General features: G+C 39.9%; 1 protein-coding gene and 1 pseudogene across 1 annotated transcript; both read right to left on the bottom strand.

Annotated features, from left to right (window-relative positions):
- Positions 1-1,585: 1,585 nt before the first annotated feature.
- LOC103646180 (uncharacterized) lies at positions 1,586-4,539 on the bottom strand. Its single transcript, XM_020549275.1, has 10 exons — positions 4,239-4,539; positions 3,786-3,915; positions 3,617-3,691; positions 3,467-3,520; positions 3,303-3,377; positions 3,074-3,204; positions 2,820-3,000; positions 2,609-2,734; positions 2,100-2,477; positions 1,586-2,012 (listed from the first exon to the last, which is right to left on the bottom strand). The coding sequence occupies exons 2-10, from the start codon at positions 3,894-3,896 to the stop codon at positions 1,887-1,889; spliced, it is 1,257 nt and encodes a 418-aa protein (XP_020404864.1). The 5' UTR covers positions 3,897-3,915; positions 4,239-4,539; the 3' UTR covers positions 1,586-1,886.
- Positions 4,540-11,812: 7,273 nt separating this feature from the next.
- LOC103648504 (probable glucuronosyltransferase Os01g0926700) lies at positions 11,813-14,474 on the bottom strand (annotated as a pseudogene).
- Positions 14,475-24,377: the final 9,903 nt, after the last annotated feature.

Here is a 24,377-nt window from a genome sequence, read left to right as displayed (position 1 = left end):
AATCATACAGACATAAAATGTTGTTAACAAAAACAATGAAAGTAGTTCGCCAGGCGTGTATGTCAAAAGCAGGGTACGATAAGGCGATGGATGTGTTGGATGAGCTCGATGTCGTTCTATGCCGATTAGAGCCAGATATTGGATGTAATGAGTCAACAAATATTAGTGATGATGAGGAAGACAAGATAATAATATTCCAAATGTTTTAAGTGTTATACTATTTGTAACATAAATTATGCATAGTAACATGTTATTTGTACCAGGAAGTAGAATTGAATAAAAATAATGCTGGCGATGGGATGGAAGATGACAATACAATTACATGCCATAAAAAGGTATGTAAAAGATAAATATATAAGCTTGCATGAAGTATTGTATATAATGAATATATAAAATCAATGTAATAAGCAAATTTTATTTTGTAGGATGAGCATAACACCATGACTGGATGTGAACATGCGTTAACATTAATAACAACTGGTAACCAGGTACATATTAAAATAATATTGTTCATTTATCTAAAATGAAAATATATATTTATGCTGCATGTAAATGTTGATGTAATTGGGTTGGGCTATAAAGGAGGACAACATGAGAATTCCACATGAGGTTGGTGATACAAGTTCTCCGTGTCACGTAGCACATGAAAAAATGGAACATATTGTTGCATCCTCAGAAGCTAAAAATGTGAGCATTGATAAATGATTTTACTGATTGGTATAAATATAATTTATGTAAATATGTGTATACTAAATATTAACTTCTATTATTATGCAGAGGTTGAATTTTAATGTGGATGTTATAAATCTGAGTATGCCGGATCGTGCAAGACCAAAAGGACGGACAATAAAAAATTCAGAAGATAGGATTATGAGACTAGGTGCGAAAGGAGAGAAAAAGAAGAATAGGAGATGCCAATTGTGTGGTATAGCAGATGGACATAACAGCAGAATATGTCTGTCTGTTGAAGAGAACAGGGCAAGGCTAGCAAAACTGGCTAATCGAAAGAGAGGACGACCAACCGGATCAAGACTAAACAATAAAACAACTGCTCCACAGTGGAATGAAACATCGACTGCTAAAAAAAATATTGATGAAGAAGTGGAAAATGAAGAAGCCGATGAGCATATGGAATTGGGCGAATAATTTGAAGTGTGACTAAAGAGTGGTCGATTTAGTAGAAACTTGTAATAGCACAATGACCTATGCTTTAGTTTGTTGGAAATTAAATAGTTTGCATGACAGGGTTATATAATGCGTTGATATAAAACTATAAAATGTTGCGTAAATCTAGACAATTACTCAAATTATGTAACTGAATATGTACAATAAATTGGCATTGAACGTTTAGCAATCGGCAGTTCTGGACATAAATGGTATATAAAACTATATACACTTAACAATACTAATCGAATGGGAGTACATACTTCGGTTTCGCACTTCAGATACACCAAACAGGATATAGCATAACCACTGGTTACAGTTAGCATAATTAGCATGGAAAATGTATAAAAGATGAACCTAGTGTATATAAAATAAGGAAGTATATATTATGCATAAAACTTGAATATTAAAGACAATATGATAATACAAATACGCCAAACATTGGAAGCAAACGATTAACCATATCACAATCTGGAGATAAAACAACATAGAATTTCTTAACAGATAACATAACTAGACATTCTGGTAACACTTATGTTTGACACACTTCAAATAAAAACTGATGTGAAGTAGCATAGACACTGGACACATCGAACATAAGTGGCACATGGAGTATCATACACATGAGCAACGCCTGACATAAGTGACTTAATAAGTAACATAAACAGTTTTGTGGATCCCATAGGGAATCATGTTCAGCTATGATATCTAAGTCTTGGCTTTCAAACAACGGCGTCTCCTTGGAGCATACTTGAAAGGCAGCAGTTCTGCAGGAAGGGGGCAACCCTGTTGTTGCGATGAAAGGTCAGGTAATGCAGAACAAAGGCACGTTGGTCCAATGGTTCATCCTGAAATAGTCATAATATCAAATTAATGCTAAGATTAAATCTGAGGAGTAATATATGCAAGATCAGAACACTAATTTAGTAACATACCGGAGTATAAAATTCTGATAAGTCGCCATCATCAAAATCGTAGTAGCGGAGGAAGTTTGCGACAAAAAAACCACAATCATTTGACCCTGGTGTCATGGTTGGACAATTGGGAAGAAGCCCAATCTTGTAGTTGCCAAACTTTGGTACAGTTGAATCAGGTCGAGCTTCATGTAACGCAATGCTAAGTCTTCTCATTATTAATCTGGACCAAGGTATCTTCGTTCCATTTATCATCATTTGATCATTATGTATTTGTTTCCAGGTAGTGCCTCCAAGCAATGTCCCATAAGGATTTGAATCTAAGATGTCTATTCGACGACGTTCAAAGTTGATTGCATAAAGGGTCCAGTGACTACGGCGTAGCATAGGAACCAGGATCTGTTAAATATATATGTAAGTTTATGAATGAATAATAATATGCATATGAAAAATTAAAGCTAAGACAACATAAGACTAATGACCAAAAGAACATTATAACATTATTACAAATAAAACTGATTGGGGCTCACCAATTTAATTTGGTTCAGAACTTCATCTGGAGGAAGCGTCGGTTCAAGTTGTTCTTTAAGAAGTGATGTTGAGAAGGGCTGGGGATTTGAACTGTGCTGTTCGAACTCCTCGATATTCAAAACGGTCTGGACAAAAAAATAAATTGATTGGTATTATATATTTATACAGTAAGTGTTGCAATAAGATACAAAGTTGTGGAGAAAAAATTACCTCAACATTGACATTCAGTATTAGAGTGTTGATTACAGAATCTGGATTGTATAATACATCATCCTCACGAATACAGTCGACAAATCTCTGCATGAAAGTATTCTCAATACATTTATTAGGACCAAACGACTGGACAACATCGAGGACAGAACCGCCAAATCCTCCAAAATTAATGATAGCCCTGGGAAAAAATAAAACTTTATTTACAATTCATCTAATTATACTTAATTGGAATTTGAATAACTAATACATACATGCTCGGATCTAGTTTTTCTGACAAAATGAACTTAAGTAGGTTGCGAGCACAGTCTTCACGTGACACGTGGGGAGGTTCAGCGACTGCAGCTTTAGAGGAACTATCCCTTGCAACAAGGTCAGTAGTTGCCTAATATATGAATATATGTTAGTAAACAGTTGCATAAATATTTATGTTTTTAGTGTATATATAGGAAAAATATGAGAATATAAAACGACATGTCTTACATTTGTCAGTGAGGTTTTATCGAACTGAGATGCACCAGATACAGGAGTATCATGTGTAACAGATTTTTGTCCTTCCTGTAACCAATAAAATTATTAATATAAACGTAATGAAACATAGGTTATAATTAATATTAGCATAATATGATGAAGGTGTAAATACTTACACTATTTATATCTGGTGTTAACTCAGTAGCAGCAGGCTTGTCGGTTGTGGGAGCCTGGTGAATTAAAAAAACAAAGCATGCATATATATTACTGTTACTTGCATACATTGTAAATGAAATAATAATAATTGTGATATAAGGAAGTCAAACATTTGATTTTGGAGTCTTGTCAAATATAGGGGCATCCATAACTTCATCTTTTTTGCAGACGTTCCCACTGACAATCTGTAATGGAAACAACTGAGATTTGAGTAAACAGTAACTTGTATGCTAAATATAATATATGCATTGTATATATAGTTTGTATGAGAAAACTTACATGATCTGATACTTTGATATGATCAGTAGGAACATGAATTTTCTGATCATGTTGCTGTTTATCAGGTGTTGGAACAGGTGGTGAGGATACTGGAGCATTTGTTGGAGGCATTGAGGTAGTGGGGGGTTATCTACATTTGGAACATATAATAATAAAGTAGTTGTTACTAAAATATAACTGGAATATAAATGTATCGTTATAAAAAAATGGTTAAACATACACATTTGCAAACTACATCAATATACTATCAAGATGCATAAATAAAATACAGTTTTCAAAAATAAAATCAACTGAAAAATGTGTTGCTGCTTGTATGAGTATAAATTAATGCATAAGATGTATATACAAAACTGCATATAATAAATTATTTGAGATCGTATAACTATATATAATTTTCCTCACAATAATTCGTGAACTTGACCAGTTTAAAAAAATAAACATAAATAATAAAACCTTCTTGCTGTGAATCGCGCTGTGTTGCAGCTCTCAGTACTTCATCGATCATTTCACCAAATGTTTCAGAGAGTTCAATCTGCTTCGAAACAATCATCTGATGGCTCAGCTGAAGGGAATCACATTACTTATCCACCTCTTTGTCATGAGCATCAAACATTGATTGAAACATTGGCCGATGATGGGAGGGCAAACATTGGAACTTGTTGCCAATCAAATGCTTGATATGTGGCACATATATGTTGAAAACGGCAGAAACAGGCCGTTCTGGAGCAATGACGTAACACGTTTCTGAACGGCTACGAAACTGTATAAAGTCAGATAGAACAGTTATCAGTAATAAAATTTTAACATCTGCATAATAGGACAAAAATTGTTTATGTCTAACCTCTGCATAGCCGAATGGTTCACCAGTTTTACGGGGGGGGGGGGGGGGGGGCGTCTGTCACCCCTAGCCAACTCTCTTATGGTCTCATTATCAAAAAACTTAATGCGGGGAGTACCATATTTGTTATCAGGAGATGCGGGGTGATGTAGGTGATCAAGATAGTAAATCTGAAAAAAGAATGCACAAATATATAAAATTAGTACATAACAAATATTTGCATATCATATATATGCACAGTAAACAAAAAAAAATACTTACTAGAATAATGAGTGAGCATCCATATATTGTTGCTGTGATGTTTGTTTTGTTCCTTTTATGCCAACGTGCGACAGCATCACACAAATCCGTGTAAACTAGTTGACACCAGTCAATATCAGCATTCGGGCCATGTTTGAAGTCATTAGTACCTCATTGTTTGTAATGCCCCAAGAAGCAGAAGGAAAAAAAGTCAATTGAATAGAATCAGAAAAAAGCATCTGATTGATAGCTCATCATCATTGCCAAGCACTATGTGATACCCGGTTTGCAAAGAAGAAAAGTTGGGGGTTGTTCTTTTTGTTTTTTTCCTCATCCGGTTGCTGTTTTGGGGATTTGGGATTTTGTGGAAAACATTCACAACTAGGGCAGTAGAATTTATTTGATTTGACGCTTGCGTTGCGGTCGGGAGCTGTCGCGTGGGTTAGTTGGGCCGCAATTGGAGTTTCGGCCCATTAACCCTCCCAAACCCTAGCCACCTCCCTCCTAACCCCCTCCCCCCCATGTGCAGCCGCCCCCCCACACTTCTCTCCCCCCTTGGCCGCCACCCCCTGCCCATCTCTTCCTCTCTCCATTCTTGCAGCCACCAAACCCTAGCCCCCCCCTCAATCCCCTCCTCCCAAGGTGCCAATCCTTGCCGCTCGGATCATCGTCGTCGTGGTGCGAGTCTTAAATCGTTTTGGTGGAGGGAAGAAGGGAGGAAGGAAAGGGGGAGAATCCAAGGTGATTTTTGTGTTCATCCCTTGTTCATTTGCGCTGCAATTAAATTGATTAGAGGTTGCGTTTGCGATTGGGTAGAGGGGGCTGTCCAGAATTTTAGGTGGTGGGTGAACAACAGTAGTCTAGCAGTTTCTGTGTTTTTTTACTGTAACACTCCATGGTTCCACAAACAACCCGGAATGCTACTGCACTACACTTCCGACATCCATATATAAAATTTCGGCAGCATCCCCTTTGCAAGATTGCATAAAAGAGGGAGCAACAGAGTATAAACATATATCATGACTAAAACATACTAAGTATTATTACTCGGCCAGCAAGGAAAGATAAACATACGACCTGAACTGAATTAACCAGTGTGCACGACCATATAAAAAAATAAACAAACTTCCTTTGACAATAAGTTTCTAATTAAATCATGGCTGCGCCTGGGCAGCGTTATTGTGAGAGTGAAAGTGGACGTGCTGCTACTCCCCTCATTCCCAACATGTATCAAGTACCTGCATTGAGTAATGCAAGAGTGAGATGACACATCTCAGCAAGTAAAATAATATCAAACAGTTTAACCACATAAGAACATTGTTTTACCACTACTTGATTCCACAACCTTCTTATTACGAAGGTGCAGCACGTATACAACGTACAACGCACCTAGTTACCACACCTCGCAGGTAGAAACCACAATAGTAACATAGTAATGTCACACTTCATATATTTCCTCATGAGTGCAAATGTCTGCAAATGCAAGGATGACTTCTGCCTTCATACCTCTAAGGATATGAAGCCGCATCGTACCCCTCCTCGGGCAACGTACGATGCTAAAAATGTACCGGTACGGTCGGACCATAAGATCACGACATAACTTCAAAATGCAAGATGGATGATGTGATGTGCATGTCATGCCTACAACACTTCATATAACATGATTCAAAAAGACACTTCAACTTCATCCAGATGGGAATCAACCACATATATCATTACCAAATTATGATCATCCACAATATTAGACAATTAAGAATTAATACTTCCAAACAAATAAACTTCATCATAGAATTCAATGATTAACATAATTAAAACTTATGCATACTCAATGACAGGGAATAGGATGCAAACCAAACGGTAGCAACCGCCACTGTATTTACTTGCCTTTACCGGAAGTTCGGGCAAATCCCTAAGTACGATCCGAAAGTCCACCACCTGTTTTTGACACCCAACTTAGTACACCAATTTCACATAATCAGGCCCATAAGCGACGCCGCACCTACGCACAACTCAAACCCCGCCGCGGGTTACATCTCTCCTACACCCACCAAACTGCAGCGGCGCTGCTTAATAATTTCATAATTTTAAAATTATGACAGCAGTGGTAACAAACAAAAACTCCAGAGGCATCTACATAAAATTCCCCACAAGTTTTGTATACAATTTATAATTAAATTCCAATATCTAATTAGCCCAAAACAGTCCACAAGATGAACCCTGTAATCTGTTTTTCTTTGTCTTTTGGACAGCGACATACCCAGATTCAAACAGCGATATCTTTTAAAATATAATTCCAAATCAAGCGCATAAGTACTCATTGGAAAGATAAGACAAATCCCTACATGATTACCATACTGGTTAACACTAATTACCCACGAAAAATTCCCAGAAACTGCTAATACCACTGCTGTTCACCCACCTGAAAAATCTGTTTTTTTGGACAGCAACATAACCGGATTCAAACAACGATATCTCCTGAATTATAACTCCGAATCAAGCGCATAAGTACTTGTTGGAAAGATAACATAAAGCCCTACATGATTCTCATACTGATTAACACTAATTACTCCCGAAAAATCCCCAGAAACTGCTAATACTGCTGCTGTTCATCCCCCTGAAAATTTGTTTTTTTGGACAGCCACATACCCGGATTCAAACGGTGATAACTTTCAATTTATAACTCCAAATTGAGCGCATAAATACTCGTTGGAAAGGTAAGGTAAAGTTCTACATGATCCCCAAACTGATTTCCCTTAATTCCTCACGAAAAAAAACACAGAAACTGCTAGACTACTGCTGTTCACCCACCACCTAAAATTCTGGACAGCCCCCTCTACCCAATCGCAAACGCAACCTCTAATCAATTTAATTGCAGCGCAAATGAACAAGGGATGAACACAAAAATCACCTTGGATTCTCCCCCTTTCCTTCCTCCCTTCTTCCCTCCACCAAAACGATTTAAGACTCGCACCACGACGACGATGATCCGAGCGGCAAGGATTGGCACCTTGGGAGGAGGGGATTGAGGGGGGGGGCTAGGGTTTGGTGGCTGCAAGAATGGAGAGAGGAAGAGATGGGCAGGGGGTGGCGGCCAAGGGGGAGAGAAGTGTGGGGGGCGGCTGCACATGGGGGGGAGGGGGTTAGGAGGGAGGCGGCTAGGGTTTGGGAGGGTTAATGGGCCGAAACTCCAATTGCGGCCCAACTAACCCACGCGACAGCTCCCGACCGCAACGCAAGCGTCAAATCAAATAAATTCTACTGCCCTAGTTGTGAATGTTTTCCACAAAATCCCAAATCCCCAAAACAACAACCGGATGAGGAAAAAAACAAAAAGAACAACCCCCAACTTTTCTTCTTTGCAAACCGGGTATCACACACTATCTTGTCTTGAAGCTTGACAACATCAAATTCTTCTTTACCAACATTGAGATCACGTCTCAGTTTTGCAGCAGCATCCACTTCACCGTACCAATCAGTAAACTCTCTGCCTCCTCCAGCACATGGCAAACCCAAAATCAGACGAATCGTATCTTTTGTTATCTTCAGTTCCTTGCCAGCCCCTGGGCGTATGGTCATGTCATGTGGATCCAATTTATCCATCAACCACCTGATGAGTGATCTGCTCTTTAAGACATCAGTTCGCAAATCAAATATACTAGAAAATCCCAACCTAGCGACAGCATCGCGCTGCCGATCGCTCATTATCCAAGATGATACAATAACATCATAGGGAATGCAGCGGATATTCAATTTCTGGAAGCATAAATGAATATGCATTAATACACAAAGTATATATATTGTTAGAACTAATGATACTATATTTACATACAAGAGATATTTATTACAGGCTTGTAAATAACTAGTCTACAACACTAAAAAAGTAAACACCATATTTTTGGATAATAATATACATAAATTTAAAGTGGGGGAAAATACAAAATTGATTGGGCACCAAAATTAACACATGAATAAACAGAAATATATACATATTACCTGTGATTTTCTAGGAGTCTTCTGTTTAGGAGAGTTTTTTTGTAATGATATTAGACTTTGGACTTCTTTTCACGCTTGGAACTTGAGGAGAAGGTACTTTTATCTTCTTTGCACTGATTTGTTCTGAAGGAGAAGGTGAGGCAGATCTGAATTGGCGCTTCAACGATGGAGCATCCATGAAATCATCGTCGGACAGTGTGGATGGAGCAGGAGGTTTTCTTTTTAAACGACAAGCTAAAGCCTTTCTGCGAAAACGATGGATTGGGGCTGGTTGTGGCTCATTCTGCTCCTGATTTTGTGGAATATCATCTTGGTGAGCTGGGCTGCTGGATCTTGTACGTCTGGAAATATCAATTGAAAAAACCTCCTGACTGGATTCAATGGTTAATCTTTTTGGATTACTGGGCAGGCGATCAACAGACTTCATGATCAAATACTGAATAAATCTGTAGAAAAAAAGTTGTTTTTAAATACAGTGATTTATGCATGAATATATGCCAAAAAAAGAACTAATTTTTACTATAACTATCTAAAATGCATACTATATAATGCTAAATGGAATTACATAACTTAAACTACCTTTTACATTTATGCGAGAGCATTTAATGAACAATGGTTATATACAAACATAAAGATTGATTTAATATTTCATATAATTGTAAATGTATCATGATAAAATAAGAGCCTTTTTTTCATCAACTAACTATACAACATATTTTAATAACTGGTTCATAGTAATAAAAACATTTAGCTCATATTCAAACATGAATATTTAAATAACTTTTGCTTAAATAACAATATCTGTATGTATTTATATATAATAAACAGGAGTGTAAACTAATTATTCAAGTAAATAGAACAATGCAAATATGCTTATTATATTGCGAAATGTTCATAAACTTGTGTATGAATGAGCATACATATTACTGCCAATATGCATATATATCAAATCCAATAAGTATATTTTATGTATAATAAAACAAATGTGTACACAAATGATTTAAGTGAATGGGCATAAAAAGTACTGAGGATATGCATATATATGAAATACAATAAGCATATTTGATAATAAAATAGATGTGAAAACAAATCATTAGAGTAAATGTGCATAAAGAGTACTGACTATATGCATATATAATAAAACAAATGTGTAAACAAATGACTCAAGTGAATGTGCATAAACAGTACTGAGGATATGAATATATATCAAATACAATAAGCATATTTGATAATAAAATAGATGTGAAAACAAATCATTAAAGTAAATATGCATAAAGAGTACTGACTATATGCATATATAATAAAACAAATGTGTAACAAATGACTCAAGTGAATGTGCATAAACAGTACTGAAGATATGCATATATATCAAATACAATAAGCATATATGTGTTACTTGGGTTGTGTAAGAGTACTCTCTGCTAACTCATCAATAAATACCTAATCCACAGCCTTTGTCTAGATCTATGAATGTCGGGCGATAGAGGGGATCTAGAATAAATACATATTCTCTAATATCGGGGCTCCTGAACAAAAAAGAGATGCAATGCGTGATGTAATGACCCGATTAGGGAGATGTATAAACGGATACAAATCACACATTTAGCTGGAGAATAAGAGTTACAATCAAATCCACTTCAATCGACCGAAATGCTTCAAAAAATCGACGGCAAACTCGGTGTATTTCAATGTTGGATTACCTGGAACTTCTTGAATCAGGCTCCAATGCTGGGAGATTGAAGGATGTAAGCTGGATTGGAACGGCGCTGGATTGGAGCGGCGCTGGATTGGAGCTGCGCTGGATTGGAGCAGCGGAAATCGCCTGGCGAGTCGCCTCTGACGAAAGGAAAGACTGCGCGGGCTGGGGTTTTCTTCCTATCGGCGCGGGTTTGCCTCCGTTGATTGCACGAATACGGTTTTAGAAACAGGAAACGTGGAAGAGGTGGCTGGCTGACGGAGGAAATGGTGTAACGGCACCGTGACTGGGAACTGTTGATCCGGTGTGGTTCAACCAAAATGACCATATTGACTAGCCTGGGCTTCCTCTATTATTGGAAGCCCAGGGCTCTTTATATATATATATATATATATATATATATATATATATATATATATATATATATATATATATATATATATATATATATATATATATATATATATATGGTCGAGTTATTTGGAGCTGAGGGCTTCAAATAGTTACTAGGTAGATGCCCGTGCGTTGCGACGGCTCATAAATCATTTGATAAATGAAATCTAACATCAAACCATTTTTAACACCAAATCATTTGATAATCTTTATTTATTTATTGTATGTATGCATTTTCTGCTATCTAAATAAAACATTACTTTCTACCAATCAGACATCATGGACGTTAGAGGATTGAGTTCATTCACTATCCCACCCACTTGGATTGAGTTCACTCACTATCCCGGCAGCTTATCAAGTCTTGACACAACTTGCTTCCATTGATAGCCGTTGCTTCTTGTGGCTAATGCATAAAAGAGCAAGCTTCAAACTGAGATCAAATACCTCCGTTGAATACTCTCCATTCAACCAAGATCAGCAAACTCTCATGCATTGCTATCTTGGATAAGTGTAGAAGCCTAGGAATAAAAGGTACACATATTCAACACATTCAATTATTCTTCCTAGAGCGTAGTATCTTTAATTGCTTATGCTTACCATTTTGATTACTAACTAGGTGAGTGCCCGTGCGTTGCAACAGAGACATATAATACATAAGTTACCGTGATATTATATGTCCCCGTTGCAACGCATGGGCACTCACCTAGTGAAGATATATGGTATAACAACTACAGGGAAATAAGAAAGAACATACCAAAATGTACATTTGGCTTGTGGTCAGCACTATACAAGTATACAACCATGGTAACTTAAAGGTGCATGTATGTATATCACCATGTTCTCATTCTTGCTTTTTTACAACCATGGTAACTTAAAGGTGCATGTATGTATATCACCATGTTCTCATTCTTGCTTTTTTCCCAAAAAGGTTCTAGGCAGGCAGATGCTACCAAGGTTTCAGGTCGCCTGGCGGTCCGGCGGTCCAGTTCAGGACCCTCTCCCCGAGCTTCAAGAAGGTGTTGTCACCATGTGGGAGCTTGCGCGCGAGCCCATTTAGGATCTGGTGGAATGCATCTCCCGCCTGAGCAGGCTGGGGGAACAGCATGGCCTGTTTCATCGACGGGTTTGCAAGGAGACGTTGCTTCCTCAGTATAACATCTGTTGGGATGGACGTCAGGATGTTGTCCAGCTTCGGGACATCCTCCTCGGCGACAAACACACCGATCTTCTCCCATGGGATGGCGTCCGCAAAGGGCAGGACAATGTCGTCGGCGATGATCACCGGGATGCAGCCGAAAACCACAGCTTCCACCAGCCTGGGGCTCCATGGAGCCCAGCCCAAGGGGCACAGGCAGAACACTGAACGTTGCATGTCTTCGTAGTAAGTCGGTGGGTGATCAGTCGAGATGTCGAAGAGCGGGTTGTTCTTGAAGTTCTCCTAGACTGATGCACGAGCACCTCTGTAGAACATGCAGAATGATCAGAGATCAGACCAAGGACGCAGTGTTGTGATGAATGACTGGGGAAAAAGTGGAGGGAAGCTACATCACTTGCAGACAGATAGATGATTTACCTCGCATAGTAACCACCCTCAGGATCGTTGCTGGTGTCGTAGAACAGACTGCGGAAGTACACGAATAGACCGAGGGGTGTCCACGGGGATAAGGTGAGCCTGCATTTTCTAGGGAGGTGCAAATGGTGGGATTGTGATGGACCCACCCTTCAGGCAGACATGGTTCTTCTGTCCAAAGGTCTGAACCAGTGTAGCACGCTGAAGCAAGGGAAGGATTCCCCACCCGATTGTTTTCTCTTCCTGAAAATAATTTGAAGCGCTTGTGTTACAGAAATATCGAGATGTTGGAACAGCCAGTAATGTAAGGTGCCAACTGGAAAAGTTGTCATTATAATAGTATGACAACTAACAAATTTTCCAACCTGAGACATGTTTCTTCTACAAGAGACAAACAAACATGTGGGACCTAAGTATTTTAGTCATAGACTCATAGTAGTTCATTCATAGTGAAACAAGAATCTTGATGCCCACAATGCCCCATGTTCAGTGACGCAATTAGATACGTCCCAGTTGTTCCAAATACTGGTATTCAGTACTCATCTATTATTGATTAGCATCTAAACTTTATTAATGGAAGCATAGATAAATGCACGCTACAGCTACTTCATGTACCGGTGGTGTTTATACCTGATAAAGGAAGCAAGCACCAAAGTCATGTGGCGTGACAAAGAAATGATCTGCACCCTCTGATCTGTTCCAGTAAGGCCAGTTCGTATATTGTGAAGACAATCGCTATGACCATAACTGAAACTCCCCAATGACCAGGGAAGTCGTTGATACGATGTTTAGGCACAAATATGTAGAAGACAACCATGGGTACAAGGAAAGAGAATATGGTGAGAAACAAGGATCTCACATCACTACATCAGGTCCAAATATGAACCAGCATTGCAAGAAAAAATCCTAAAAATAATACCAGCAAACTCAAATGGCGTTGCAATTGTGAAATAGATGTATAAAAAAATAAAGCATCATGTAGCACATGGAGGACTTTGAGTATGAGAACATTTCATCCATTAGATTACAAACAAACACAAATACCCACTCAACACTTCATGTGTAAAATAAGATGTGGATTATGAAAATATAATGCAAGAAAGATACTGAAAGTATATTGTATAAAGCATAGAATTATAATGGACTAAAGAAGCACCAGAACATGTCATAGTGTAAATTAGGATTCTGTTCATAGGGAGGGTATGCTGACAGGCCCTATATAATGGTTTCTAGAAGCTAGCCAAGTAACTTCTCTAATTAATTGTAAACTTGAAGCCGATTTATCTAACTCTATATATCCAGAAGCCAATGGATACTGACCACTGACAGGGAAGAAGTTGTACCTAAATACCAGAAAGAAATTCAAATTGCAGATGCCCAATAAAAGAAGTCCCCTGTCACAGTCTCACAGCTTATTAAATAGAGGGTGAGATCAAGTATATACATCAGGTTATGACTCAACCTGCTAAAATTGCGCTCAAGGGCCAGTAGAAGAAAGATGATTCCATCTAGTAAGCTAAGTTTCATATAATCAATAGATGGTGACTCCCCACAGGTGAATAAAAAGTATCCTTCTATGAATAGGTGTCAAATCCCCAATGATGAATAAGAGGTATCTCTCAACTACCATAACTATGACTGAGTGTTCTGTATCTATTGCATATGGTTCTGGTAATAAGTCATATGGGCCTGTGGGAGTCAAAACACTAACAAAGCCAAGGAAAGGCATGCATAACAATGAGGCGTGATGCTATTGTCGAGTTGAATTAACTGGGAGGTGAAAGGAACTGGTAGTAGATCTCTAGATTAGTTTATGCCAAGAACGGTGAGTAGATCTCATGATTAGATGTTGCACAGGAATAACATGTCAAAGAAATAAAGCACAAGTTAAAGCACCTTGGTGGTGGCGTCCTTGATCCCGATGTCCGGCAGCGGCAACACAATGGCGGTGTCGGTCATGCCGGTGGCCAGCGGCACCATCGAGTTGCTGTCGACAAACGGGTACCTCTCACTTCCGTACGAGGCCACCGCGGACGCGTCGCTCGGCTACAGAGGGAGCCCAATTGCGGCGCGACCTTTTGCCCTGGCACGTGTGCGTCGGCCTTAGCAGCCATGATTGACCACACGATGGTAAGCACCGTAGTATAAAAAGACTGAGATTGTGCACTGTAGTATAGTTGTAAAAAATTAATATTGGTAGTATAGTTGTAAAAAAGAATCTCTAATAGTTAGTCTAAACACCATTCTTTTTTGTATGCTAATAGTACCACTATCGAACTCTAGCTAAGCCTGCTTTTTTCTTTCGCTCGGACAAATAGGTTTGTAGAAAAGCAAATTTACTATCAACAGGACAAGGGAGCACTATTAGAACAATAAATAAATAAATTCAAGATGATGTAATACCAAGCTAAACATGAGCTAAATGTAATAGCAAGGTGTGAAATAAAATCGAAAACACAGGAGGAAGAATCAAACAGCCAAGCATCAGGAACTTTATCCAATTTACCTAAAGGTGAGGCAGTTTGAGAACAGCTCTAACGCTCTCTATTGTTGTTGCTCCTTGTGGCCAATTCAATCCTACTTTCTAACGTATTTTGAACTGTTAGTCAGAGGAGATGAAGTTTGCTACAGCCATTTGTTAGGGTTAGCCCCATAAAAGAAGAGATGACACATCACACTGAATCAAGTAATAAACAAGTTATGCTTACTCATGTAGCATAAAAGTACCTTGGGATCAGGTAACTTGACATAATCTGAAGAAACAAGGAGGATGTTCTCTGGTTTTAGATCAATATAAACTTAAGATTGTGCATGACTGCAAGTAAAGGCAAACATCAGTATACACCAGAAAAATAATATGTGAAACCAAGTTACAAGAACTGGCATAAAAGACGCTAATCCCAAAAGGCAAAGAAAATAGCATCAAATTTGCACACAAGTATTTGAAAAATATGAAAAGCAAAAATATGAAAAGGACTATTCATTGTCTTTCAAATGTGTTACATAATTATGAACTTGGAATCAAAGAAGGATAAGACATCAGAGAAAGAAAACAAAAATCCCCTCTCTCTATCTCTCTCTTCCCCTTCCTCAAGGTCAGGGCATCGTCACAGCCTTTTCTCATCATCTTCTAGAGACACAAAGCCATGCTGGGTGAACTGAACTTTCCTGTAGTAACAGCAAGAGCTTTGATCCTGAGAAACAGCAGTGTGCAGGTACCATATGCAAATGGTTGGGATTCACCAGTGTGGTTTAGAAGCATCTCTGTGGCTTAGAGTTTACCAAAAATCCACACAGGAATTCACAGTTTCATTCAGGACAGGACACTTGGAGTGTTGCTACCTGAACTGTGAACTGTACTACCACTTGTGGGCTAGTAGTAGATGTGGCCTGTGACCAATGTAGCACAAGACAAAAGGCCCTGAGAGGAAAATTTGTTGCCTGGCCTTTTCCCCTGTCATGATCCATTGGCTGCATGTTCTTGAAACTTGTGAGCTTGGATTCTGCTCAGAGTTTCCAGTCATATCTCAGCTGTGAATGTGTGATACGATACTTCATACTACTGTAGTACAGGGTAGTAGTAGTAGTAAAAAAACAAAGCTTGAGCTCGGTGCTGAGTTTGTGTACATGAAAAGAGATCAAATGAACATTAAGTTTTGGCGCTTGTTGGGGACTTGTTCTCAAATGCTATGAGTTAAGAACAAGGCAACATAGAAAATGTTAATCGTTAAAGTCCTCCGTCCTTCGAAGCATTATTTCCTTTAGGACATAATGATCCTCGGACGAAGGTTATGAAAGGCGTACCTTCATAACTTTATTATACAATTACGAAGGATGAAATGTAAGAAATGTAAAAGTCAACATAAACAATTATGTATTATTATCAGGCATAGACAGAAATATCGTTAAATTACAAGTGTACCTTTAATTGGAAGGAGGTGATAGTACAAGTGTGACGCAAAAAGCGAAATGCCAAGTCCGCGTGAACAGTACGGGGGTACTGTTCACCTATTTATAGGCACGGGACACAACCCATACAAAATTACATTCATGCCCTTTACACTTGATAATAATTCTATAGTAATCTGTCGAGGTCTAAATAGCCTTTTCATCTTTAAGTCGGTTTCACTTTTTGCTGCCGCGCCGAAGCTTTCCTGCTCACACCTTCGGCGCTGTATCAACCTTCGTATTACTCTGGTCTACTGTGATGTCAACTTAAATCCGAAGATACCTGTTCACACATTATACTCCAGAAATACTGTTAAATCCTGTTTTTGAGGACCTTCGGATGCCGAAGGTCCCCAACAGTAGCCCCTCGCAATATAAATTTGTTTAAAATAATAAATTTAGATTGCGACATGGACGAAGGCTTTACGCCGAAGGTCCGAAAAAACACCTTCCCTTTACTAGAATAGCAACATTCACTGACAAGCGGGGTCTTTCAATCTTCAACGCACTTGGCGTATAAATACGGCCATACCGCAAACTCATTTGACACGCTCTCTGGCCAACTGCTCCCACTCACTCAATTTTTAGCTCTTGTGCACTAAGATTTGCTAAGCTTTTAGTTTTGAAGCTTCGGCTTTGAAAATAGTATTTTAGTATCTCCGAAGATGTCCGAAGATAAGAAGACTGCTGCTGAGACGAAGCTGAGCCTCGACGAAGAGAAAAATTTAGGGTTTCTTATAGCGATGTCAAAGACCAATACAGAAAAAATCACCAAGGAGATTCTTGAAGGTTTGTCTGAGGATACTGGTGACAGTGACAGCTATGATGTAGACAGTGGTGATGAAGACTCCGAAGATCGTCCCTGGCGACCAAGCCATTCAGTTTATGGTAAATCAACTATCAAAGAAAATCATCTTGTCAATATGAGAGGAAGATATTTCCGGGATTTGTCCATTGTGAGGGCGGACGAAGGGGAAAAAACTTGCCCACATCCTAAAGAGAATGAAGTCGTAGTGTACCGAAGCTTTTTGAAAGCTGGACTGCGATTTCCCTTGAGCAGCTTCGTTGTAGAGGTGCTAAAAATATTCGAAATCTATCTCCATCAACTTACCCCCGAGGCAATTATAAGGCTGAATATCTTCGTATGGGCCGTGAGAAGCCAAGGTCTGAAGCCTGATGCAAAAAGCTTCTGCAATATACACGAATTATCATACGAGACAAAACCTTGGGGTAAGGAACAGTATCACAATAATTTTGGCTGCTACGGTTTCGTTTCTCGGTCCGGGTCAAGCTGCCCCGTGCCAACCTTTCGGAAGAGATGGCCCGGCGACTGGATGACAGAATGGTTTTATGTGAAGAATGATCTGACAGTACGAGAAGATATCAAAGGTATAATTATGCGCCCTATTTGGCAAAGCTTCGGCCTTCGGAGGCTGAAGGTTGAAATGAATGAAGCTGCCGAAGAATGCCAGAGGGCCTTCGGCGTTATCTATTCTTTCATTGGAACGAGAGACTTAGTACAAGAGCATATTGCCTTCAGGGTATGGCCGCTCGCGGAGAAATGGGAAATGCCACAAGAAACTGTAAAAGAGGCCGACGAAGGTGGACTTATCAGGTTGAAGTACACTTTTAAATTTGGAGATAAATTCGTTGAGCCAGATGACGACTGGTTAAAAAGCATTGAAAATTTAAGTGATGAACTGCTTGGGGCTTATTCGAAGGCCGAAGACACTGCAATGTCAGCAGCCTTCGGAGGCCGAAAAAAGAAGAGGCTGAATCGGGTATTCGATGCAATCGGGTTTGTCTACCCTGACTATTGCTATCCCATTCGAAGGCAGAAGAGAAAAAACACAACCTCTGCAAAAGAAGAAGCTGCAACTGCTCCTAGCGAGCCAGAACCGAAAAGAAAGAAGATAAAGGTCCTCACACATCGGCCGTGCTATATTGAACCAGCTTCGGTGCCTGAGTTTACCGGAGAAACTTCTTCGGCCACCGAAGTTGAAAAACCAACCGAGCCAACCTTGCTGCCAGAAGTCGCAGAAACGGCCGAAGTGCCAACAAAGATAGAATTGGAACAATCAAAGATTTTGTTATCAGAAACGAAAGAGAAGGCCGAAGCGCCGTCCATAGAAAAAATGGAAGAGGTAAAAGAAGCAACTGAGGGATCAAAAGCATCAGAAGTTTTGAGTCCTGCAGCAAACATTGAGACAGTAAAAAATCAAAAAGTGCCAGCAGTGACTCCAAAAAGAAAGAGAATGGCTAATGTGCTAGATGTACTGGAAACGATCAAATCTTCAAGCACACCTCCGAAGAAGGCTGCTGCCATTCCTGAAACAACAACAGAAATTTCTGGTACTAAAGCTCCAGAGCAAGAAACTGAAGCCGAAGCTGGGCCCTCAGAGCCCGCAAAGATAAAATCCTTGGAAAGTGAGGCAGAAAAAATAACAAAGCCAACTTTTGTTGAAGAAATCGGTGTCATTGCCCCCGAAGCATCCCCCAAAGTTCGTGATTATATTGTTCGTCATGCTTCGGGGAAAAAACTATCAGAAAAAGAAGAGCAAGAGGCCCAGCGCTACGCCCAAAAACTGAAGTATCCAAAGGGGGCGTTAATATTCAATGGCAGTGGAGAAGAAGACTTCTTATATTGTCTCCCTGACAGCAAGGAGATTTCTGTCTGTCGGGAGATGAGCAAGAGCTTTGGATTCCCAACTTTAGAAGACGGGCTCTCGATGCTGTCGAAGAACGATCTGGCCGACAGCCTGGCTTATAATAGCTTAAAGGTGCGACAAATGAGATCCTTGTATTTTTTGTTGAGTCCAAAATTTTTCGTTTGTTTAAACCTATTGACACACATATATTTCTCTTTGTAGGGCCTGATACTTAGCAATGCCCTCAGGGCACAGAAAGATGCTGAAGACGAAGGGTGTTCTATAGCCCTGAGCAACCTTCGTTCCGAAGTTATTGAACTGAGGAACGAAGGTCTCGAAAAAGATAAAATATTACACTCATTGATAAATAAAATAAAGGAAGACGAAGCTGTTTTTAAAGGTCAAGCTGAAGCTCAGAAGCGCGAAATTGAAGATCTTCGGAAACAACTGGCCAGAGCCAAGGAAGAACGCATACTTGAAGAAACAAAGCGAGAACTCAGCGACCAATGGGCAGATCACCTAAAAGTAACTGTTGAAGAGCTTCGTTCGTCCAAAAAGAGATGCTATAACAAATCTATAGAGTGTGTTAAGAAGTTAAAAGCTAGCTTCGCCAGGGTCGGCGCCTTCTCAAGCGAAGAAAACTTTACGAGAGGCAATCCCGAAGGTCCCATCGAATGGATCGACCACGAAGCTGAGGCCTTCGAAGAAATTTTAAATAGCCGTGGAGATATATGTGCTTTCTCTGGTGCCAGAGGAATTGCCACCATTCTAGAGAAGAAGGGCTGCGAACATGTAAAAATTTTAGCAGAATCCGAAGCTGCTTTGTCCTTTGAAGATGCAAGAGATCCCTCGGCCGAAGCTAGTATAATTGGTGGAAAATTTTTTACTGATATCTGGGATAATGGTGGCCGAGAAATGGCCGGAGAAATTATTCGAAAAAGTGAAAAGGGCATTCACGATGCTAGAGAAGTAGCTGAGGCTGCTGAAAAGAGCGCAGAGGCCGAAGGTCAATTAGGTATTAACTAATAGTTTTTATTGTGTTGTAATCTTAAGCTTTAAGATTTGTTTGCGATTTGTAATAGCAATGTAGCCGCATCCTGTCCTACTTCAGATCCTGCTAAAGCGTCTTCGGGCCCTCAGCCAAAAGGAGACGACGAAATTAAAAAGATGGCTGAAGATATTATGGACGAAGTCGTCAATCGGCTCCTGAACGAGGCTGCAGAAGTCGTTTTGAGAGAAGATTAAGTATTTTTGTAAAAACTTCTGAAATGTAATATACTGTAACATTTTGTAACCCCAAATGTAATATACCTATTTTTGTTACTCAATTCTTTACGATGCATGAAACTTTACACGTACCGCTTTTGAGTCTTTGACGAAAAAACACCTTCCCTTCTTTTCATGCTTCGTGAAGAAGAATTTTTCTTTGTCACAACAATATCCAGTGTTCTGATGAATAATATCCAGGCTTCGTGAAGATATTTTCCGAAGCTACACTTCCGAAGATCAATGATGTATCTTTTTGTGACATTATGATTTCTCCCTTTTTGCAAAGCGTTCTTCTGTAGATTGATAATGTGTCCACCTCTTGTGCCATATGCAAAATGATGTATGATGCTTATGCTATGCGAAATGATGCGATGATGTTATGTTATGTGAGATGATGTTTATTCCGAAGATACATACGCATCCCTGCAATAAAACACAATCTTTTATAAGCCTCCCTTAGGAGCTTCTTCGCTTTTTACTTCAGCGGAATCAGCGTTTATTTTTCGCTGTAAGCCTCCCTTAGGAGCTTCTTCGCCTTTTACTTTCAGCGGTATTCGCGTTGACTTTTCGCGCTTCGCCTTTTACTTAGGCGGTATCAGCGTTTATTTTTCGCTGTATGCTCTGCATTCCCTTTGGAACGACTTTGGAGCAGAAAACTTACACTGCGCTCCCTTTGGAACGACTTTTTTATGACTTCGGCAAACTTACTTTGCGTTCCTTAGAACGACTTTTTGTTGCTTCGAAGAATTTTCGATAGATCGAAGGTCCTCTTTGTTATCGCAAGTCTTTGAACTTCAATCAATTTAAGCCTGTGAAGAAAATATATTTTCCTTGTAGGAATCAACGAAACTATTTACATGAAACCTAAACAATGTCCTTTATTACAGAAAATAAAACTGAATGAAAAAGATTGCTATTAAGGTAGGATATTTGTCAATAGATGTGCTTTGACTCTGGCACAGTGCTATTGACTGTACGAGCTTCGGACTGCTCTCTGAAGTCCCTCTGGTGCGGAGCATACTGGCTCCCTTCTGGCTGCTGGCCTTGTTGCAACGGAGGTGGAGGCGGAGGCTGTTGCCAGGAAGCTTGAGGCTGACTCGCCGAAGCAACGGAAACTGCAGGGTGATTGCCCACATATTCTAGGATGTAGGGCGAATGATACAAAGTTGTATGCATGACCTGCTTCGGCTGAGCTTGTTGTGCTGCGGCTTCGGCTATTTCCTTTTGCTTCTGAATAGTAACATGGCACATCCTGGTGGTATGGCCTTTGTTCTCACCGCAGAATAAGCAAAAGATTCTTCTCGGTTGATCGCCAAATCTTCCTCCGAAGCCCCTGGCGCCTCTGCCTCTTGGAGCTGGTGGTCGGAAGGAACTTTGCTGTTGCCCCGAAGCCTGTGAGGAACATTGTGGCCTTTGCTGTTGGCTTCCTCTATCATCATTTTGTGTAGAGTTATGAATTGATCTCACATGCCTCGGGTAGAACCTCCCTCCGAAGCCCCTGGTCATTTCAGAAAACCTGAAAGCCTCCTCCCTTCTTTGGCGAAAATCATTATCGGCCCGAATGTACTCGTCCATCTTCTGGAGCAGCTTCTCCAAAGTTTGAGGAGGCTTTCTAGCGAAATACTGAGCTGACGGTCCTGACCGAAGCCCCTTGATCATGGCCTCAATGACAATTTCATTGGGCACCGTTGGTGCCTGTGCCCTCAAACGCAAGAACCTTCGGACATACGCCTGAAGGTATTCTTCGTGATCCTGGGTGCACTGGAACAGAGCCTGAGCAGTGACCGGCTTCGTCTGAAATCCTTGGAAGCTAGTTAACAACAAGTCCTTCAGCTTCTGCCATGAAGTGATCGTTCCTGGTCGAAGGGAGGAATACCAGGTTTGAGCAACACTCCTGACAGCCATAACGAAAGATTTGGCCATGACTGAAGCATTGCCACCATACGAAGATACTGTTGCTTCGTAGCTCATCAAAAACTGCTTTGGGTCTGAGTGGCCATCGAATACGGGAAGCTGGGGCGGCTTGTAGGACGGAGGCCAAGGTGTAGCCTGCAGCTCAGCGGACAGAGGAGAAGCATCATCAAAAACAAAATTCCCATGATGGAAATTGTCATACCAGTCATCTTCGTTGGGAAAACCCTCCTGATGAAGATCTTGGTGCTGAGGCCTTCGGTGCTGCTCATCCTGGGCAAGATGACGAACTTCTTCAGAGGCTTCGTCTATCTGCCTCTGCAGTTCAGCTAGCCTGGCCATCTTTTCTTTCTTCCTCTGTACTTGTTGATGAAGCATCTCCATATCTCTGATTTCTTGATCTATCTCGTCCTCTGGTGGTGACGGACTGACAACCTTCCTTTTCTGGCTTCGGGCCTCCCGAAGAGAGACAGTCTCCTGATTGTGGTCCAGCGGTTGAAGGGCTGTAGTGCCAGTTGCTGAAGCTTTCTTCGGCGCTATAACGAAGGTTTATGATCGCCGAAGGTGTTCAGAAAACTCAAAGAGTGGAAGTGAGTTCACCGGAGGTGGGCGCCAATGTTGGGGACTTGTTCTCAAATGCTATGAGTTAAGAACAAGGCAACATAGAAAATGTTAATCGTTAAAGTCCTCCGTCCTTCGAAGCATTATTTCCTTTAGGACATAATGATCCTCGGACGAAGGCTATGAAAGGCGTACCTTCATAACTTTATTATACAATTACGAAGGATGAAACGTAAGAAATGTAAAAGTCAACATAAACAATTATGTATTATTATCAGGCATAGACAGAAATATCGTTAAATTACAAGTGTACCTTTAATTGGAAGGAGGTGATAGTACAAGTGTGACGCAAAAAGCGAAATGCCAAGTCCGCGTGAACAGTACGGGGGTACTGTTCACCTATTTATAGGCACGGGACACAACCCATACAAAATTACATTCATGCCCTTTACACTTGATAATAATTCTATAGTAATCTGTCGAGGTCTAAATAGCCTTTTCATCTTTAAGTCGGTTTCACTTTTTGCTGCCGCGCCGAAGCTTTCCTGCTCACACCTTCGGCGCTGTATCAACCTTCGTATTACTCTGGTCTACTGTGATGTCAACTTAAATCCGAAGATACCTGTTCACACATTATACTCCAGAAATACTGTTAAATCCTGTTTTTGAGGACCTTCGGATGCCGAAGGTCCCCAACAACGCTTAAAGACAATAGCAGAGAGACGAATTGGGATGTTGGAGCATCTCCAAAGATGTTTTTACCCTGCAAAGATTGGTGGAAATTGATAAGAAAAAAATTCATGTCGTGTGCTGATAATCAATGGAAGATTCATTATGTCTGTTCTCTCTCTTGCATCCAGACAAAGATAGGTTTCTGAAATAACCTTTTCGAACAACTATCAAACTGACAAAATTCAGTATGTAATGCGCCAACGTTGCTCAACCGCCTGAACGGCAGTAGTTTTTTTTTCTCCAAACAAATTAAGGGGCCTACTGTTAAAAATATAGTTTGTCTACTTTGATAGCAACAATATCAAAATCTGACTACCTTAAAAAATTTGGAGACTTCTCATTTCTTTTGGTTAATGAGGGAACTTGTAGGAGGTCCAAGCAACATAAAGGCAGTACTTTTCACAGATCTAGAACTAATCAATGAAGAAATAGTTGAAATAAGATCTAGGACTAATCAATGAAGAAATGAAACACACACCTATCTTTATGCCTTTGACTCTATCAATGAAGAAAACTCAAAGAAAGATGTTTGACATTTAGTTTGTCTCATCAATTATTCATGCTGATAAATCTAGTCTCAAACATGTGTCTGGTAATTATATACACAAAACAAAGTAATAGAATAGACACATGATGTTAAGAAAGGGGTAGTTAGATACAAAAACTACACTCATAACAAAAATACATGAAAACCTATAATAAGTTGGATCCAATTAAAGTTTACAAATCTGGTTGATCCACAAAACATCACTTCAATGATTATAATGGCGCTGTTGCAGTCACTCATACAGTA

This window comes from Zea mays, chromosome 2, assembly GCF_902167145.1.
Source record: "Zea mays cultivar B73 chromosome 2, Zm-B73-REFERENCE-NAM-5.0, whole genome shotgun sequence".
NCBI lineage: Eukaryota > Viridiplantae > Streptophyta > Magnoliopsida > Poales > Poaceae > Zea > Zea mays.
The sequence above is the reverse complement of the archived record's forward strand: the minus strand, read 5'-3'. Positions and strand labels throughout refer to the sequence as shown.

What these genes read in the sequence shown, in the direction of transcription:
- LOC103646180 (XM_020549275.1), bottom strand. Translation starts at nt 3,896, where the DNA reads ATGCCTCCAACAAATGCTCCAGTATCCTCACCACCTGTTCCAACACCT. An exon ending in ATAAAACCTCACTGACAAAT is followed by an intron (nt 3,205 to 3,302) that starts GTAAGACATGTC and finishes TTCATATATTAG; the next exon opens with GCAACTACTGACCTTGTTGC. An exon ending in GAAAAACTAGATCCGAGCAT is followed by an intron (nt 3,001 to 3,073) that starts GTATGTATTAGT and finishes ATTTTTTCCCAG; the next exon opens with GGCTATCATTAATTTTGGAG.